Source organism: Schistocerca nitens, chromosome 3 (genome assembly GCF_023898315.1).
Source record: "Schistocerca nitens isolate TAMUIC-IGC-003100 chromosome 3, iqSchNite1.1, whole genome shotgun sequence".
Taxonomy (NCBI): Eukaryota; Metazoa; Arthropoda; class Insecta; order Orthoptera; family Acrididae; genus Schistocerca; species Schistocerca nitens.
The window spans coordinates 734459514-734480408 of record NC_064616.1 but is presented as its reverse complement, the minus strand read 5'-3'; the positions used below and the strand labels follow the sequence as shown (position 1 = coordinate 734480408).

Here is a 20895-nt window from a genome sequence, read left to right as displayed (position 1 = left end):
ATTGTAATTGGTGAGCGGTTGGCTCACTTAGGAGCAAGGTAGTGAGTCAATCGCCCAAGAACAAATTCGCAACTGGCTCCACATGCCACACTCTATAAAGAAAATCACTGCAACTGAAAAATGCAGCTCATAGAGGGAGGATTATTTATGATGTAGCCAACTTCACCTTCTTAATATGGAACACTAACACTCACATCACACATCCATACCCAGGGAGCCCCTTCCAAACACCGATTCACGCAGACATTCACGCTCTAAATATGGCCCGGGCATCTGAGCCAAATATGGAGCAGTTTATTCTTTACAATCAGAGTTGGAGTGCTCCGCAATTAAATGCCCAAGATGTTACAACAATTTTAATCATTAAACTAACCTGAACTCACTCACACATGATACTATTTAAGTTAACAATCTCTTTGTGAGCTTTCAGAATCTAGTTACAACCTCCGATTCATTCTGTCTCCCTGCAGCAAGAATAACCTTTACAAAATGTTCCCTCAACTGATGGTCCATTCACAATGACAGTGGTGGTATCTGCTTCAGTTTATGGGGACTTCAGGCACACTGTTTGCATACACACAACAATAAACACAAAATACAAAAAAAAAACATGGTGTGGAGAACAATACAGTAATCTGTAATAAGAATTACAGTGTAAAACACAAACGCATACAAGGTATAACCTACATTACAAAAACAACATAAGAGAAAGAAATTTAAGAAAAAAAACAAGGTTCATGGGGCATCAAATTGTGCGTGCACATTGCACAAAGTTCACGACTGTGCTGAGAATGAGGCACAAAATCACATTGTTAGAAATATCCCTGGCACTTCACTAATTCCACAGTACTGACATCACATAAGGCTAAACGTCGGGTGTTGTTGCTACGTTGTGGCAACAGCAATAGGGAGTTCTGGAGTGTCTGCCGTACGCTGTTGAGATTGTAGTCAGACCCACGCATATGATCACGGCAGTACGGTAGGAAGACACAGTGATAGGCTCTCCTCACGTCGATTAATTGGCTCTGAGGTCTACTCGTTGGGATACATCACTAGTCTAGGTCTCTTCTCTCGCTGGACAGAACTTTACGTTTCCCAATATTGCAGTTCGACGAGGGATGATGGCACGTGGAGTGACTCCACAAGTGTGTGAGGTCATCCATACAGGATCGAACTAGGAGCGACTATTGTTAAAACTGCTCTCTAATAGAGAGGAGAAATAAGAAATGAGACCATACATTTGTTAGTGTGGCACGATACTGCTTTGTGTATGCAGATCGGCCAATGCTAGTGAGTTGTAAAAACCCAAACAGGTGAGTATATAGCGTCCCTTTCTGTCCTGAGGCACATGAGGCGCAGGTTCTGACACGATATGTGATCTTCTTCGTGTACTCACGACAACGTGGTCTGCCGCAGGGAATCCCTCCAAACGGCTGCCGTGTCTGGAGAGCTAGCAGGCTGTCGCGTGTGGGTCGCGTGTCAGTGTCAACGGCCAGCCTCACTTTCGCTTGTGGCCTGGCGAGGGTCCCGCGTAATCCCTCAGGTAGGCGGCCGGGTGACTGTCAGCCTGTGGACCGGATGCGCTCGCCCTTCACGTCAGTTGGGGTGCTGACGCTCTTTTCTTGCAGGTAGCTGTAGACCTCTTGTTCCCGCTCCGGCCGGCCTCCGCATTGCCACGATCCTCGTCATCTGCACAATTCTTACAAAAATCTTATGCCTAACTTTTTCCCATGACCTTCTATGTTATAATAAATTTACATAATGAAACATTGATGGTCTGTCATTTCAGACACTCTTATTTTACTTTTATAGTTATTAATCTATGGCAATCATTATAACATCTCATCTAGACATGGAAATAATTTATTTTGATATATGTGTAGAGACCGATCTCAGTATGTACAAGGTGTGTGATAACTGATGCTTTGTAATGGATGAACAACTAAATGTGCGGGCCCGCACCAACATTACTATCAATTATATAGATCGACAGTAGACATGCTCAAGAATTAACTACCACATGCCAACGATCTACATTCTGTGTCTTCTAAACAAATTACACTACTATGCAGGCTGAAGTTTTACTGAGCTATAAAGAACATGCAACTATTGTACGTTCGAACATGCAACTATTGTACGTTCGCTCGCCGGTCGTCCCTCCATCTCGGGTCTGTGGTTTCATGACCTGAAAAATAACATCCCAACAGGCGCGCGCCAAACACAACACTTGTGGTAGAAAAGCCCCACAATATTAATCTAGTTATTGTAAAAATCCTAAAGTTTAATTTATCCTAGAATATGGTACTCTATTATTATTATTATTACCTTTTTTTTATACAATACTCTTACATAATTCCTGTTACGTTGAGATGTCTCGCTGCTCGCCGCTATTGACGACAGTGATGTGCGCGCCGTACGACATGGCCTCCGAGTTCTCACTACGCCTCACTGAAACTCCAGAGACTGGGTTAGCCATGGCTATACACGACAATAAATTTATAGTTGCAACTTCCTTCTCTATCTGATGCGGTTTTCGGGATCAAAGCACACCTTTCCAGAAGCAATGTAATATGACCAAGCCAGGGGTGGTTCCTGTTGAGGATTCAGTCGCCCAACACACGCCCGCTACACAGTATGTCACGAATATCCAAGTATAAGTCCCTGGTTATTCATCTGTGACAGTCACGAGCAGCACGCTAAATCCCCAACCAGCACATTGGCATGGTAGGCTTTATGCTCGCATTTGTCTCGTCTAGGGCACCATTGGAGTCAAACGCTCACAGGTTCACCCCGACTTGCAAGTCAACGATGCTGGCGCATCACTGTAAAAACTATACTGCACATGCTCATCCTCGAAATCACGCAATATACCACAATCTTGCAGTGCACTGACGCGTGCCTGCAAGCATAGGTATGAACGTCTCACGAACTGGTTGTGGCCGCTATGGAGCGTATCACGACTTCTCAGAACGCTTCTAAGAGCACGTTCTTGTATGCGCCCGTTTGTGCGACATCTCCTCACTCATCATTATCCCTCAACATGGACACCAGACAGGAAAGGACTAAAACATTGCTCATGGAAAGGTAGTGTCTCCTACTCCATCGACATTGGAAGTCGCGAACATAAACAAAAAGAAGGATAGCAGCAGTACATTCTTATGTGAGACAATGCAGCGTTTTAATACTTTTAACAATCTTAATCTATTAATGCAACAATTATTGTTCCCCGAAGAAAGGTTCATATATTTGCCTATTCTACTATGTATACCACTTAAACTACTATTATTCCACGAACTTCTTTGTGTGAGAGATGTGGTGGAATCCTATGGACTAGCGCCAATCCCTTGTTAGACTCCCCCTCCTCTGACGTGCCTTAGGATTTGCGGGTCTAATTTCAATCTCCTGGTTCTCCTGTGGTCCTTGATTTCGCTCTCTCCAGTTACGGTCGCTTTGCCGTTCGATATTCCTCCTGTCCCAGATTCCTTGTCTAGATTGACCCTGTTCCCTGACGTCCTGGTTTCCGTGTCTCTGGTTTCCATAATCTTGAATTGCGTAACCTTGATTTCCGTAACCCTGGTTTCCTAACTGACGAGCGCGATTATGCGATCTGTTGTCGACTGCCCTTGCTGGCCCGTGGTATTTGTTATTTTGCGCCTTCTTCCTGTCCTTTGCGTCTTGTTTATCGAAGACTACTTCGAGTTCGCGCAATACTCTTGAATGCTTCGATGTCAGATCCACACTTGCCGACAAGTGTCTGTTGATACCTAACAGGCAATTTGGAAAAACAAAATTTGATGATTTCTCCCTTGCTATATGGACTATCTAAAAACTGATTCTTCTTGAGTTAATCATCAAAAAATTTGGTTGCGCTCTTATGCCCGGACACTTCCAGTTCAGGACAAAATATTATTTCGTCTTTAATCCTGTCTTGCGTTTCCTTTGACCAGTAGATCCCCAGGAACGCATCAACAAATTCCTGATAAGTCTGACACGTCGCTGCCACTCCCCGCATCTTTTCCGCGGCTTGGCCTTCGATGTGTCCACACATGAATTCTAATTTTGCCAGGGTTGGCCATGATGACGGTAATGAATTTGAAAACTGCACCACCCAGCTCTTGGGATGCATCGACCCTCCATTATCTCTGAACTTTTGGAATTTTAGTATCGACAGGAAGTGATTGTGATCAAAATCCTGTCCGATCCTCGCACTGGTGTTGTCACTCGTTTCCGATACTTGCACGACTGCTGAGTGTCCTGATCTATCTTGCTGATAACTGTGATGTGCTACCTCCGTATCACAGTGGCAGTGGCACTCAGAATTCACCCTCCTAAGTGGGCTACAATTATTGGAGCTATTACTAGGTGTTTCTGCGTGTGCATTGTTAGTTCCGCACTCTGTCACTGGGCTAGAGCACGGCGGGCTTTTCCTCGGAGACACAATTCTGTGTACTCCATCATTGGTATCCGAACGCGCAGTGCTCGTGTGCCCGTTTCGCTCTAGTTTTGCTATCCGACTCTCTACTTCTTTCATTCGTTTCGTGATGTTCGTAACCGCAATATTACCTTGGGTTTTTAAGAGCGCTAGGGATTTTGAGTGGGCTTGTGTCGCACGTCGCAAGCGACCTGCGAGTTGAGAAGTTACTTTTGCGATTTTCATTGCCCCTGTTGCTGCCGTTCTGGCTAGGCCTGCTACTTTTTGTGCTACCATTGACATTTGTTTTACTTCTCCACATTCTTTCTTTATTGTTAGTAATTCCCCACGAATTTCTCCTATATGCGAAATTATTGCCTCAGCGTCCTTCTTACGCTGTTCGTCCGCTTCTTCTTTCATTGATCGTAGGAAGCTCAGTATTGGGTTAATGTCATCTTTTTGATCCTCGTCACACATGGGCGATGTAACTCTGGACACCTGGGCGCTAGAGCTCTGACGTGACCGAGCTGGCCCCTGTCTACTCTCGTTCGTTTGCTTATAAACTTCTGCTGCCGTCTCGACCTGTGTGCCTGTCTCTGTTTCATCCTCTACCTCGCTATCATAATCACGGTCGCGACGTTGCTCTAAGATCGCGTCCAAATCACCGTCCTCATCAATGACCCTGTCGTCCTGTCCTGCTAAAAATGTGCCCATCTCACCTCCAAACCTATCCCCGTCAGTAACGTGTCCCTTATCCATTATAATATCCACTTTTGTTTTAGCTTCGCTCACTAATAGTCGTAAATTACTTCTCGTGATCATTCATGAGAAACAAAATTTATCTAAAATACACAGTAAAAAATAATCTACTCCCTGTGTTTTTACACATAGACATAAAATTTCAACAACGCTGTTCCAATGCTGTAATTACAAACACAATTTGATGTGGTACAGAAACCGCACACAAATCCGACAAAGTGCGATGTGGTACGGACACCACATCAACGAAACACAAAAACAATGAACGAAAGAATATATACACTGAAAACAAAAACTGTAATCATGCGCCGCTACTTAAAACTAAACGCGGAACTACCAGAAAAACAAGTTGGGTATTAATCATTAAAAAAAAGTAGAGAAAAAAATTGAATGTTCCTACTAAGAATCCTGTTTGCTTATCAGAGATTCACAGGAAAGATCCGAGGCCAAGGGTCGCCATTTTATGCGAGGTGCCGGGGCTAGCAGTGTATTTATCACTAAATTCTACTAGAATCCACATATGTAAATCATGCTCTAAGCCCCCCCCCTATTCTAACTCCGACTGTTGCTGTTGCACAAGGATAAAAAAAATACGCGAACTGACTCTAATCAACCCTGCCAGTGGAGTAGAACAGAGTTTGGCACCTGCAATAATTTAATTTTATAAATAAGTTAAATAAACCAAGGTTTCATTAGCATAGTGAGGAATGATAGGGTTGCTTTATCGATTAACAGAATGAAAGTTCTGTCCAAAATAACAATATGATTTATTAAGATTAAACACAGAATAGTAAAAGAGATACAGGAAATATTTATAAAACATCAAATTGGCTAAAATTGGAGATTCATACAAACACTATAAAGGTGAAGTTGTCCCTAACTTAGATCGTGAGGTTTAAGACGTAGTGGTATGTGGAGCCAATTCCTTTCCACTCAAATCTCAAGAGAGACACACAGCTAACCCACCAGTAATTGCTGCTACTCGAAACAGAACAAAGTTAGAAAAGGATGAACAGGCGCGCTCTGCTGAGCTCTGATTGTCACCTAGGAAAATCCCTATCTGCCGGTGCTGCGGACGTACATTACCAAACGGTCTTCTTATCTGCCAGAACACGATCTGGCGTACCGCAGGCGAGGGCTGGTTGCTTCGACGTCCTCGACCGAAAGGCGACTGCCGACCCTTCACAAGAGCACCCGTACAGGCCGAACACAGAACATTTCCGCCCCCACGACAGTGGCCGAGGTTAAACGTTCCAATCAGCAACTCGAAAACCGGCGGAAATTCCACTCCATTGCCGGAGCACTACCATTCCACCAATGGAGATTCTTGGCGCCAATTTCTGTGCTGATTTTGCTACGTCACGGCGCTATGCTCTGAGCAAACCAATCACCGTTACTATTTTGCAGAAAGTGCGGGAATTTTCCCGCCACAACTGCCAGGGTACACAAGTCATTCCCACGCCTCGCTGGTAGCCCGCCAGAAAGTGTTTTCGCTAAGTTTCTCCGAAGTAACGGAACCTCTAGCCCAGCCGCTACTTCACACCCCAGCGGGCGTGTCTCTTGACAATGTCGGCGTCTGCAAAGCATTCACTCGACTGCCTCACACACGTCGGCTTCACCCGCCTGTCACCGGACCACCCGGGTGACGAGAGACGCTGCGTGGGAAGTCCGCGTGTGAAGGAATAGCAGCCCTCCACCGCATGCAAATAGAGAGGAGAGTCGTAAGATAGAAATATGAGAGGGGGCTCATGCCACCTCTCAATCCGGAAGCCTACCAAGGACTTTTCGAATCCATTTCACGCAGAATTTCTGCAGCATTGCCTGGCAAAGATGGACCAACACGTTTTTAGTAGGTGGTCATAATGTTTTGGCTCATCAGTATATGTTAGCTTAGCCATAAACCTGAAACTAAAAAATGAGTTTCGAGCTTTCATCCAAATATTGCGTCCTTTTATTACAGGACACTAAGAAAAATCAGCTATGTCTTTGAGCTGGAACAGTTTATTATGATTGTCAGTTTCGTCCTTTATTGAACTAGTCGCTTCATCTCTGCGCGCCTATTAATTCGACATATTCAGTAACCTATACGACAATTTCCAACCTTTATTAAACATTAGAAATATTATGTACTATTCTTAATTTTCTTAATTAATTCTATCTGGGTGTCTCGAATACGCTCCACTACGTCAGGTTTATCGAGCAAGGTATTTCCAAAGATTTCGTCCCTCATGCATTCAATTTTAGTTTATATACCACTTGTCACTCAAACTAAGCATCCTTCTGAGACGTCGCATTACAACGACCAGCACACCTAATGCTTCTGAAAACTATTTTGTTTTTCAGTTCAAAGCACTCTGTTCCTAATGTGTTTCAGGGGAGACTGTATGAGTCAGTGTGGAGTTTTTAACTCCTAATGAATATGATTTATAAATGAAACTTTTTACTCAAAATTGATCTTGCAAGAGCTATTGTTCTATCATTCCAACAATTTTTCATTCTATGCAGTCGATTTCCATCTATTTTTCTACGATATCTTTATTCGATTCGAAATATAATAATTTAACTTCCACTTTAATAATTTGTATGGAAACAGCGCCATATCCTGTCCTCTTTCCTTCCACCACACGTCGAATGGGTTTATACCACTAATATAGCATTACTTTCCGAATTTGATTATTTTTGTTGGCGATTGTTAATGCTTTTGATTCATTTCTTGAACTATATAAACGTTTAAAGAGCCGTTCGGTTATTGTATAATTTTCTCTCTCTTGTTAGTCACTCTGCCATCTGCCATTTTAACCGATGAAATGTGAAATCCCCCATACATAAGTTCCTGTTTTGTCGTCTTCATGTTGTTATTATTTTCAGTCATTTTTTTAGTAAAATTTGCACCGCATATTCTAACATCGTCACAAATACATTTGCGAAACGTTATGTTCAATTCTGCATATTCTACGCTTCCCGTGTCTGATAAGACACTGGTAATACTATTCGGGAGGACCACGGTTCAGATTCATGCCCTATTATCCAGTTATAGATTTTCCGTGATTTTCCTAAATCACATAAGGCGATTTCAGATAATTATAAATGTAGATATTTCTCCTGACCTATTTGCTTCTATTCCCAGGGGCTTAGAACTTCATAATAACATGTTCTGAATCAGCATCTACGTTTTCGTTTGCCTGATTATCCAGTACTTTGTGTCTAAATCTCACACACCAATAATACAGTTGTAAGTTTCGTGTAAGTCACTGATCGCTTGGAAAGAGTGAATTACTCGAATACTCGAAAAAGTCTAAAAATCGAACTCTTCTACAAGTCCTTTCCTCTTTCCCAATTACTCCGGCAGTTGTCTCCGTCCTTCTACTAAGGTCGCTTTTCTACGTGCAATGAGGACAAATCAAATCGTTTTGTCTTCCTTCAAACTGTGAATTTTCCAGTTTGCTCCTGATAAATGATCTTACGTTTAAAAGTCATTTCTCATTCCCAGTGACATATCCCTTAATTATATTTGTATTAATGCTTGTTTAGTGTCCAGAAGAAATTCATTGCCCAGAAACATGAGTCACGTCTGCGACTTGCAAAACAAAAATGATCCAGTAATGTTGGTTTGGGAAGAGGATTCTTCAGAGTTCGAAGTCAAAATGCAGTTTGTTATTTTATTTAGTGTACGGCAAAACTAGAGGAAGGTATGACACGTGTAAAACAGAAAAAGAAAGAAAACAAACATAAGAAAGTATTCCAATAACTAATATAAGCCGGCCGGGGTGGCCGAGTGGTTCTAGGCGCTACAGTCTGGAACCGCGCGACCGCTACGGTCGCAGGTTCGAATCCTGCCTCGGGCATGGATGTGTGTGATGTCCTTAGGTTAGTTAGGTTTAAGTAGTTCTAGGTTCTAGGGGACTGATGACCACAGCAGTTAAGTCCCATAGTGCTCAGAGCCATTTTTGAACTAACATAAAACTGTAGCCAGTGATAAACTAGAGACGTTATGAATTTCACACTCCCGTCATTACTCTATATCCGGGAAGTTTAACAGTGCAGTAGTCTTAAGAGGGGCCTTCATGAAGTCGTTCCAGTCTCCATTAAATTTACTTACTGGTCATTCACGAGTAATGTGGTCTATGGGTTTGCTGCACTGCACCAAGGTCGTGTCAGACCCCCCCCCCCCCCCCCCCCGCACCACTTTCCCCGCCTCATGTAGCATCATGTAGATAACCTAACCTCATGATGGTACACTCCAGGTAACGTTCTGCTAGTAGAACACAGTGGATAAAAGTCTACACAAATGGCGGCCGGACTAGATATAGCGTCTGTCGTGTGCCTAGAGAACTGCAGAACTAGAAAAACTATTAAAATGTAATAGTTATCATCTACTCATGGTCTGATTCTTTCATTATTACGCCGCAATTAGTTTGTTTCAAGTATCCTGTTGGAGTTGAGAAGATTATTTAGATGATTCGGAGACTAACTGGTAAATTCACAGAAAATTTAAAACTAAGCAGTCGTATAAAGACTTGAAAGGCGAACCAAAGGAGCCACGATATTATTTGCTGTTTAATAATAACGACACCTGCCGCGAGTATGGGTGCCATAGTTACATATACGACTACCCTTTTCCTTTGTACAACGATCTGAAAATCACTTGTTAAACATTTCCTTACTTCAGAACGACAGAAGGTAAGGCGTGTCGAAAGGAACGTAATACACCACTGTCTGTAAAACACTGTTGAGGCTGCTGTATTTTTATTGACAAAGGCGTGAAACTGCTCGCCGCGTCGCACCCGGCTGGAGTGGCTGCAGCACTTAGCTTGGCTGATACCACCAGATCTGGCTGCCTACGCCGTTACGCCCTTAGCAAATACTCTTAGGCGCAAAGAACGCCTCATTCAGATCCCCCTGTATGGACACAGCTACTGCTGTTTATTGTATGCCGCCAAATAAGCCATCTGCTAAAACCAACATATTTGATGACGGATAATGGAGCGACCAGTCGCAAACAAGGCGGGTCGCTGGAAATGTGTTTGCCTAGTGAAACTGTATTTTGGTAGCACGGTAGCATACCATCAATTGTACAGGCAGCTCTTCAAAACAAGCTATTTGCTCATAGCTATGTGGCGTAGCAGTTAAAACACCGATGCAAGAGTCCTATCCCTGTCCGTACATCTTCCCTTACTTAAATTTTCCATGGTTCCCCTAAGTCTATGGATGCAAATGTCATGATATTTCCTACAAAGAGGCCACGGGGAATTTCCCGTTGCACCCAAATGATCTATTAATCCGTCACTAACGACCTCGATATCGGGCGTCGTTGAATATCAACTACTTCTTTGCAGTACTTCAGCACAGCATACGACCTGACAATACGTATTCCTCTATGAAATACACAGAGTGAACCGAAACTCCACCGACATAGTTTCAGAGTTTGTTGAGGGATATTTTCTGAATATTTTAATACAAGGAATACGTGGTATCTAGTGGCTCGTATGGAGGAATAATGTAAATATGATTTATTCGGTTTGTTACACGAGTTATGTTTGTTTGTGTGAAAATACCTTCACAAAAGCGAAGAAATCTGTACTGTGTAATCACCAAAACGTACAACACAAAGAGCAATGTAACGATACTCATATGAAAAAGTATCGTGTTGTTATTGTTGTTGTTTCCGTCATCGCTGCGGGAACGCCTGAGCATAGCGTCGTTATGACGCTCTTCCGTTGCATCCAGTGAACCCATACATAGGGTGCATATTGGCCAACTCTTCATAAGCGACCCTATCCATACTGCTTGCTATGTATCACTGTTACTGTACTACTAACATTGCCGGAAAAACAAACCCGAGACATAACTGAGCAGCAGTCACTGCAAGCTTAAGGACGAAGGGTTAAGTGGGCATTACTGTTGTCAACAACAAGTACCGTGAGGGGACGAAATACGTTTGTTTCCAAACAAGGCACATAGCGAATACCGTCGACATTTGCACTGTTGTGCAAATATTTTCAGTGCAATACAGATGTAAAGATAAACGGGGATAAGAAATCAAACGAAATGCAATTACTTTGTGACGAGCCACAGGACACCAGAGGTGTCTTATACCAAACCACCCATAAAATTCACCTGAACAATCTCCAAAATTTTATCCGTTACCTTCCGGTTCGTCCCGTAGAAAGGTGGAACACACACACACACACACACACACACACACACACACACACACACACACATACACAGGTAGGGATAGACAGGGATAGACAGAAAGGCGAGACGTTTGTTTATAACAGCTTTCCATTGCGTAAAAGGTTGGTGCTTAGAAAGAAGGTAGCTTATGAGACGTCCAAATTCAAGTCCTGTTATTTCCACATCTGCTAAAAAATTACGTTCACTGTATTTCAGCAGTAATTATTTCGATTAGTCAAGAAGCGCATACCAAAGACGTCGCGAGATATTCCTGCGGCACTTTTGTCAAAAAAAATGGCTCTGAGCACTATGGGACTCAACTGCTGAGGTCATAAGTCCCCTAGAACTTAGAACTACTTAAACCTAACTAACCTAAGGACAACACACACATCCATGCCCGAGGCAGGATTCGAACCTGCGACCTTAGCGGTCGCGCGGTTCCAGACTGTAGCGCCAGAACCGCTCGGCCACCAGCGGCCGGCGCACTTTTGTCAAAAGCGGATTTTCGTGCTCCTGTTGGCACATATGCTGAGACTTCAAAATAAATATAATAGAATTAACTGTCTTCTACATGTCTTGTAATAATGAAAGACTTTTAAAAAATTACAAATATACATAGTCAAAAATCATCTTCACTCCATCTCATTGCATTTTACTCCTGCGAACTGCAAATCGTTATAGATTAGGCTTCAGTTTAATAATACGCATAACTGATCATTAAATAAGTATATTTTCATACTCAGTAAGGCAAAAATGACTGAAAAGACACTGTTTCATAAAAAATTATGGATTATCGATTGCGTAGCACGTAATTACGTTGGTAAAATCTGACTAAAAGCTGCCATACTCGGTGCAGCTCATTCTCCTCGGAAAAGCTATAACGCTACCTAAAAGAATTTTTGCTTTATTTATTGTTTTCATGTGTTCACATGTCTCGCCTCAAGAGCTGAAACAGACAGTTCTACGTCATTCATATGATTACACCAGACTGATGATTTTCAAACGTAGGAAGATTGAATATACACTACTGGACATTAAAATTGCTACACCACGAAGATGACGTGCTACAGACGCGGAATTTAACCGAATGGAAGAAGATGCTGTGATATGCAAATGATTAGCTTTTCAGAGCATTCACTCAAGGTTGGCGCCTGTGGCGACAGCTACAACGTGCTGACATGAGGAAAGTTTCCAACCGATTTCTCATACACAAACAGCAGTTGACCGGCGTTGCCTGGTGAAACGTTGTTGTGATTCCTCGTGCAAGGAGGAGAAATGCGTACCATCATGTTTTCGACTTTAATAAAGGCCGTATTGTAGCCTATCGCGATTGCGGTTTATCGTATCGCGACATTGCTGCTCGCGTTGGTCGAGATCCGATGACTGTTAGCAGACTATGGAATCTGTGGGTTCAGGAGGGTAATACGGAACGCCGTGCTGGATCCCAACGGCCTCGTATCACTAGCAGTCGAGATGACAGGCATCATATCCGCATGGCTGTAACGGATCTTGCCGGCCGGAGTGCCCGAGCGGTTCTAGGCGCTTCAGTCTGGAACCGCGCGACCGCTACGGTCGCAGGTTCGAATCCTGCCTCGGGCATGGATGTGTGTGATGTCCTTAGGTTAGTTAGGTTTGTTCTAAGTTCTAGGGTACTGATGACCTCAGATGTTAAGTCCCATAGTGCTCAGAGCCATTTGTAACGGATCTTGCAGCCACGTATCGATCCCTGAGTCAACAGATGGGGACGTTTGCAAGACAACAACCATCTGCACGAACAGTTCGACGACGTTTGCAGCAGCATGGACTATAAGCTCGGAGACCATGGCTGCGGTTACACTTGACGCTGCATCACAGACAGGAGCGCCTGCGATGGTGTACTCAACGACGAACCTAGGTGCACGAATGGCAAAACGTCATTTTTTCGGATGAATCCAGGTTCTGTTTACAGCATCATGATAGTCGCATCCGTGTTTGACGACATCGCGGTGAACGCACATTGGAAGCGTGTATTCGTCATCGCCATACTGGCGTACCACCCGGCGTGATGGTATGGGGTGCCATTGGTTACACGTCCCGGTCACCTCTTGTTCGCATTGGCGACACTTTGAACCGTGGACGGTATATTTCAGATGTGTTACGACCCGTGGATCTACCCTTCATTTGATCCCTGGAAACCCTACATTTCAGCAGGATAATGCACGACCGCATGTTGCAGGTCCTGTACAGGCCTTTCTGGATACAGAAAATGTTCGACTGCTGCCCTGGCCAGTACAAATGGTTCAAATGGCTCTGAGCACTATGGGACTCAACTGCTGCGGTCATTAGTCCCCTAGAACTTAGAACTAGTTAAACCTAACTAACCTAAGGACATCACAAACATCCATGCCCGAGGCAGGATTCGAACCTGCGACCGTAGCGGTCTTGCGGTTCCAGACTGCAGCGCCTTTAACCGCACGGCCACTTCGGCCGGCTGGCCAGTACATTCTCCAGATCTTTCACCAATTGAAAACGTCTGGTCAATGGTGGCCGAGCAACTGGCTCGTCACAATACGCCAATCACTACTCTTGATGAACTGTGGTATCGTGTTGAAGCTGCATAGGCAGCTGTACCTGTACACGCCATCCAAGCTCTGTTTGACTCAGTGCCCAGGCGTATCACAGCCGTTATTACGGCCAGAGGTGGTTGGTCTGGGTACTGATTTCTCAGGATCTGTGCACCCAAATTGCGTGAAAATGTAATCACATGTCAGTTCTAGTATAATATATTTGTCCAATGAATACCCGTTTATCATCTGCATTTCTTCTTGATGTAGCAATTTTAATGTCCAGTAGTGTATTTTTCTCTTGGTGTTTCCTTAAACTAGTGAGCTATGAAATCTTTAAGATGTTTGGTATAAAGAAATTATTCTGTCGTCCTGAGATAGATGCTATAAGAGAACGCCGGTACTGGCTTTATGTGCACATTGATTTTTATACTGAGATATTTCCAGAATTAAATGTTAATCATCGAAAGAAATAGAAGCTTTTTAGTGAAGATTACAGGCAAATCACCACCCTGGTACTCGTAAGAAGAACGTGCACGTGCCAAGGGAAATTTCTTTCAGGCGGCTGTCCGGCGGAAATGTAAGGGAGAGCCGTAGACAGCGGGGGCGGTGAGGTGAGCCTAGGACGGAGTGAAGACTTCCTGCTGGTTGCTTCCAGAGTGTTGAGTGCCATTTCCAGCGCAGGCAGCACCGTTCTTGAGGCAGCACTGCCACGTTATGTTACGACAGTTCACTCACATTGCTCCCAAATGTCAAGTAATAGAGGCAAACAAGTTAATTAATAAAGTTGTGGAATTTCTTCAGTGTATTAAGACGAATGGAGATATTAAGATTCGAACTACACACATCGACGGATGAATTTAGAAGCAGGCCACAAGCTAAAGGCGAAAATGCTTATCTCCGCACACTGATGGGTATCCATTCACGATACTAGAAGGATCTGTACGCCTACTAACCAATTTTCTGGCCAAATACACAAACATGCTGCTATTTATATTAACGTTCAGTACACAAGAGGCAACTACGGAATTCTTTCACATTTAGTAAACCTCATGCGCCTGTACTGAAAACTGTGAGTTAATGGAAGGCCATGGAACAACAGTAGTTCGTAATGATTACTGCAACAATAAGTGTTAGTAATGTAAGAATCTTCAGTTGAAGACTGAGCAAAACAAAGGCTCTCAAGGGAGAACAATTTCAACAACACTTTTTCATATTAAAGCTGATTTAAAACACACAGTTGTTAAGACAAATACACTCCATCCTGGCAGCACAAAGATAGGTAGTACATACAAAGTAAATTTTGTTGCATTAATTTGTAAATTTCAATGGAAGCAGATGAGAATAGAAGTCCAGGAATCTGAAGTTGCAACTACTCTTTTAAAATGAGTAAGGATTTTATTTAGTCGGTCTAATAGCATCCTTTGTTATCTACAGATGCAGGTTATTACTCTAACCCGATGTTTCCCGACAAACGGTGAGAGAGATACGTATGTGGTAGTTCGTTTCCATTCAGTTCAAAAGAAGTGGTCGTAAAAGTCTTGTGAGTTCACGCTTAACTGAGGTTCAAATTCAAATGGTTCAAATGGCTCTGAGCGCTATGGAACTTAACATCTGAGGTCATCAGTCCCCTAGAACGTAGAACTACTTAAACCTAACTAACCTAAGGACATCACACACATCCATGCCCGAGGCAGGATTCGAACCTGCGACCGTAGCAGTCGCGCGGTTCCGGACTGAAGCGCCTAGAACCGCTCGGTCACCGCGGCCGCCGCTTAACTAAGGACGTCAGAATAATGCATATGAACAAAATGATTGCATTAGGACTATTTATGGAATCAGCACATCACTATCAGTTTTAAGTGCTGGAGAGATATCATTACCCGACTCTGTGACGAAGACATCTAGTACAGGAGGCATAGATAACTTTTATAATCGTTTTTGCCCGAATACGAAAGGTGAACGTACAGATCTGGATCATCAAATTGTGTGCCAGTATTTTTTTTTTTTGTTGTACTCGAAACTTCTGTTCAAAATATAAAGGAGAGAGAGGGTAAGACACAGTTTATGTTGATGCATCCGTCAGGAGGAGAGAAAGTTAATTATAGCCCAACGTATCGTTGACGTAACTGTCATTAGAGTCTAAACATTGGTAGTATGGCGCAGAAATTTTACGCTCGTGCTCTTGTAAGGAAAAATTACAACGAAGGGTGCTATATACCGGCGTAGGGTTTTCCCTTGCTCAAATTTAAATGTTATAACAATGCTACAGAAAATATACTGAAGTTTTATGGATATATATGCCCCACTCGCCCACAGGTGACCGAGAAACTAAGCATGGTTGTTAAGCGCAAATCGATAATGAACTCACACTCTTCTGTGCAGTATCAAATTTATCTCCGTTTTAAATTAATATGTGATCGACGAGCATGATAATACGTGCAAACCAGCTGGTTAATGCAATTTATTTCAAATTACAGATTTTTCTCGTGACACAATGAGAGAGGTATTTTATACCTCCCCTCCTCCAGAGAAAAAACAAATCTTTCTTTTTCATTCTGGTATTACAGGCAATAATAAATCAATAGTAAGAAACAGTTGTACGACTCTGTTGAAATTTTTCTCATTAAATACTGTAGGTAATTCTTAAGATAATTTCGTATCACTAATGTTGTATATAGTTCTCAGGGAAGAAGGAATCCACCCAGAGACTATTTCACAGAAAATTCATTTGACTGTATGCTAAGCTACAGGAACAGCTAATGGTCAAAGTTAAACATAACGTGCACTTAGAGACTGTTGGGCCTTATTTCGAAGAAGCAGGTACATAGGTAAGCGGATGGCTTGATTCTGAGCATCGTTCACGTTTCAGCATGTAGTTGACAACAACATGCAAGCCCTTCATTCTTAAGCGCGAATTGCATAAAGAACGAACAAGTGAATGAGTCAGTACATAGCTGCAGTATCTGTCAGTTCCTCACCTGTTTGTTAATTGTGTAATTTGAGAGTTAGTACACGGTTAACCTTAATATTCGGAGTGACTTGTTCTTGCCTAGTTACAAATTTTGCAACTCCTCCAGAAAGAAGGTTTGTTAGCTGTTATTAACTTTTCTATAACACAGTCTCGAAAAGCTACTTTGTTGTTAAAAAACTGAAATAGCGTTGTTATTTTTGTTTCAGATAGTGGCTGCATAGTGTGCAATCAAGTTGAAACATACGAAAACATACTGGACAACTTTTGCAGAGCAGATTTTGGTAAGTATGTTGCTATTATCCTATGAAGCAAAATATTCACTACTATGCTAAGAAAATCAGTAATGGCCACTGTGTAAATGCCAACTCTTCTATATGCATATGAAGAAATCGGTAGGTATATACAGGTATTTGAGAAGTCAATGATTGGTTGGTTCCTTACTAACTGACTAGAATTTCAGTTATTTCCTCATTACACTTGATACCACAAGTGATGTTCACTAAGCAGTGTTTCCAGCGTTCCGTTGATCGTGTAGTATTCTGGTATAACAATGGGTGACTCAACAAAATGCCAGCCCTCAAGACCATGAACATCGTCTCGCATACTGTCGGTGGCTATCACAGATGATTAATGACCAACCAGATTTGGTGAACCACGTCTTATGGCCTGACGAGTATGGGTTCACAAGAGATGGTGTTATGAACAGACACATTTTACACATCTATGCTGACGAGAATCCTCGTGCAACTCGTTCCGCCTCATTCCAACCCAGATTCAGTGTTAACGTATGGGTAGGTATCTTCGGTGATACACTATTTGGCCCATTCACACTGGAGGACAGAATGGGGGGAGCTGCATAATCTTTCTCATGCGAATCGCGGTATAGCGTTCATGATGAAAGAGAAGAACAAAAGCAGCATCTGCCCTCATACTATTCCATATCATGTAAAAGCGACCATCAGTAGGCTATTCCTGATATTTGGTATCCTACAAGGCGAGATTACTGACAGGATTAGAAAAAAAATAAAGACTTTTCCTTTCCTTTTGCTGTCAAATTACTTTCATACTCTTTGTGATTGATATCGTGGAGAATTTCAACATAGTTTCCGAACTTATAAGCAACCATTATCTGCAGTGCTGACAGTCCATGGTGCTCCAGATGTCGTCGCACTGTCTGTGTAGCTACTTGTCCTGCTGACTTGAAGAACTTGACATGGGTGTATGGTGGTTAACGGCCGAAAGAAGAATATGTTTGTCCTCTCAGGCGCTAGTCGCTTGTGAACACATCGATTCCATATTCGAATGGCAGTCGCAAGCATCCTGACTGACATGAGCACCAATATCGGGGAACGCTAAACTGCAGTCTCGATAGGTCACGATGATGTTGGTTAATGCGACACGTACCGCAAGACGGTTCCCCTTCTTACACGAGGTATAACATAGTCTTCTACAAACAATCAACATTCACTTAATGAATTGTGGAAAATCTAGGTCGCAATTTAATTCACTGATGCGCTTTGATACCTCATCAATAGAACATTGTAGTGTTAAAAATAAAAAAAAGGTATTACAACATGTAATGCCACAGAAGAATTAAATACGTAATGACCAGACTTTGCATCAATAGTTACAAAGAAATACAAGACCGAGCCATACAGCCTCACAAAATGGCTCTGAGCACTATTAGACTTCACATCTGAGGTCATCAGTCCCCTAGAACTTAGAACTACTTAAACCTAACTAACCTAAGGACATCACACACATCCATGCCCGAAGCAGGATTCGAACCTGCGTCCGTAGCGGTCGCGCGGTTCCAGACTGAAGCGCCTAGAACCGCTCGGCCACACCGGCCGGCCACAGCCTCACAGCAGTGGGCAACCAAGGTATTGAAAATAGCCCATATACGTATATTAAGCCTAGTGCCAAACTGGACGTACATAGAGACCTGTAGTGCTGAGGAAAACAACTGTCATCACCACATGGGGTTGGCAACTAACAGAGCATAAATGACTATTAAAAAATGTAACCAACAGGAGGTCATAGACTGAACATCGATTATGTACTATGCAATTTGAAAACCACGGAGAAATCATGCAAGCATATTACTTCATGAAAAGATTTTACGTAATGTGCAGAATTAAAAGTAAATAATATAACAAAATAAACATAACCTGTGAAATGGTTGAAATGGATCTAAGCACATGGGACTTAACATATGAGGTCATCAGTCCCCTAGACTTAGAACTACTTAAACATAACTAATAAGGACATCACACACATCCATCCCGAAGCAGGATTCGAACCTGCGACCGTAGCAGCAGCACGGTTCCAGACTGAAGCGCTTAGAACCGCTCGGTCACAGCAGCCGGCTATCACGTGAAATGTTAGCCGCTACAATTACTAAACATAGCGCAGGTATCAGTTAAGACGTAAATGTATGCCCGCCCGCTTGGCCGTGCGGTCTGCCGCACGGCTTTTCGGGCGGGAAGGAGCGCCGGTCCCCGGCACGAATCCGCCCGGCGGATTTGTTTCGAGGTCCGGTGCACCGGCCTGTCTGTGGATGGTTTTTAGGCGGTTTTCCATCTGCCTCGGCGAATGCGGGCTGGTTCCCCTTATTCCGCCTCAGTTACACTATGTCGGCGATTGCTGCGCAAATAAGTTCTCCACGTTCGCGTACACCACCATTACTCTGCCACGCCAACATAGGGGTTACACTCGTCAGGTGTGAGACGTTCCCTGGGGGGTCCACCGGGGGCCGAACCGCACAATAACCCTGGGTTCGGTATGGGGCGGTGGAGGAGTGAAGTGGACTGCGGTAGTCGTCGTGAGGTTGTGGACCACTGCGACTTCGGCGGGGACGGAGCCTCGCCGTCCTTTCTAGGTACCTGGTTAACATACAATACACTACTAGACGTAAATTATAACAACTTGAAAGATATAAAAACACCGAAATAATATGACTTACGTAGACAAATAATTACAATGTGAGCGTGGAATGTGTCATAGCTTCATACAAATTACAAAGTAGGTGTAGAAATGAAATAGTTTCAAAAACAGTGCAGGCAAAAGTAACATAGATTGGGATTTTATATACATATTATCCGCAAATCACAAACTAAAGAAGGACAAATATGAGACACACCGTAAACGCATGTACCGCGTATGTTAAAACATAAAGTAACGGAATGAATTGGAAAATAACTTGTTAAAAATACCAGGCTCACTATAATAAAATAGTTAACATTACGCAATGCTGAACTCAACTTTGCAGCAGGAAATATTGTGAATCAGGTCCATATGTAATCAGTAACATCATAGTGCCATGAAATAAAATGCTATAAAATCAGTAAATAAAACGAACTTAACACCAGCAATAATGACTGAGTAGTCAGAAGATTGCGTTAAAGTAAAAACTAAAATTAAAACCAAAGTATCGTAGAAAATACAGTGTCTGTCTCGACGCAAATACAGCACAAGATGAGCAAAGTAGTTTCTAATACACTGGCCTATCAGTGCATGTACATTACATGAAACTTTTTTTCTTTTTTTAAGTACTATGCCTGCATGGTTCCTCCGCGGTTTTCAAATTGTATAGTATATGATCGATGTTCCGTGTGCAATCTCCTGTTGGCTGTATTTTTCGATAGTCTTATATACACTGTATATTTGCCATAGCCATCTGATGATGGCCTTTGTTTTTCTCACCACTACTGCTCTCTATGTTCAATCAGTTCGTCACTAGGCTTCATATATCTATTTTCATCATCATCTTCTTCTTCGCATTGGAGCGGTGTCCGTTTTTTGGTCAACGCACGCGCCATTTCTATTGGTCCAACGCTTCCTTTGGATTTAGGCTTCTTGATTTCAGATCTGCGTTTATAGAGTATAGTCACCGTAATTTAGGTCTTCCACGTTGTCTCCCTCCTTCGAAAATGAGATCATAGACTGAGCTGATAACTGAAGTGGATGGTGCCAGTATGATGTGTCCATACAACCACATTCTTGCTTTTTCTCTTTGATTGGAGTCACTC

The 20895-nt window shown here is 42.8% G+C and overlaps 1 protein-coding gene across 1 annotated transcript in view; it reads left to right on the top strand.

The window, feature by feature from the left end:
- LOC126249410 (secreted frizzled-related protein 1-like) overlaps positions 1 to 20895 on the top strand; it is a 446333-nt gene that overhangs the window by 221471 nt on the left and 203967 nt on the right. Inside the window, exon 2 of the mRNA XM_049951064.1 lies at positions 17071 to 17145. Within this exon, the coding sequence (XP_049807021.1) occupies positions 17071 to 17145 (75 nt within the window). The remainder of the gene's footprint in view (positions 1 to 17070; positions 17146 to 20895) is intronic.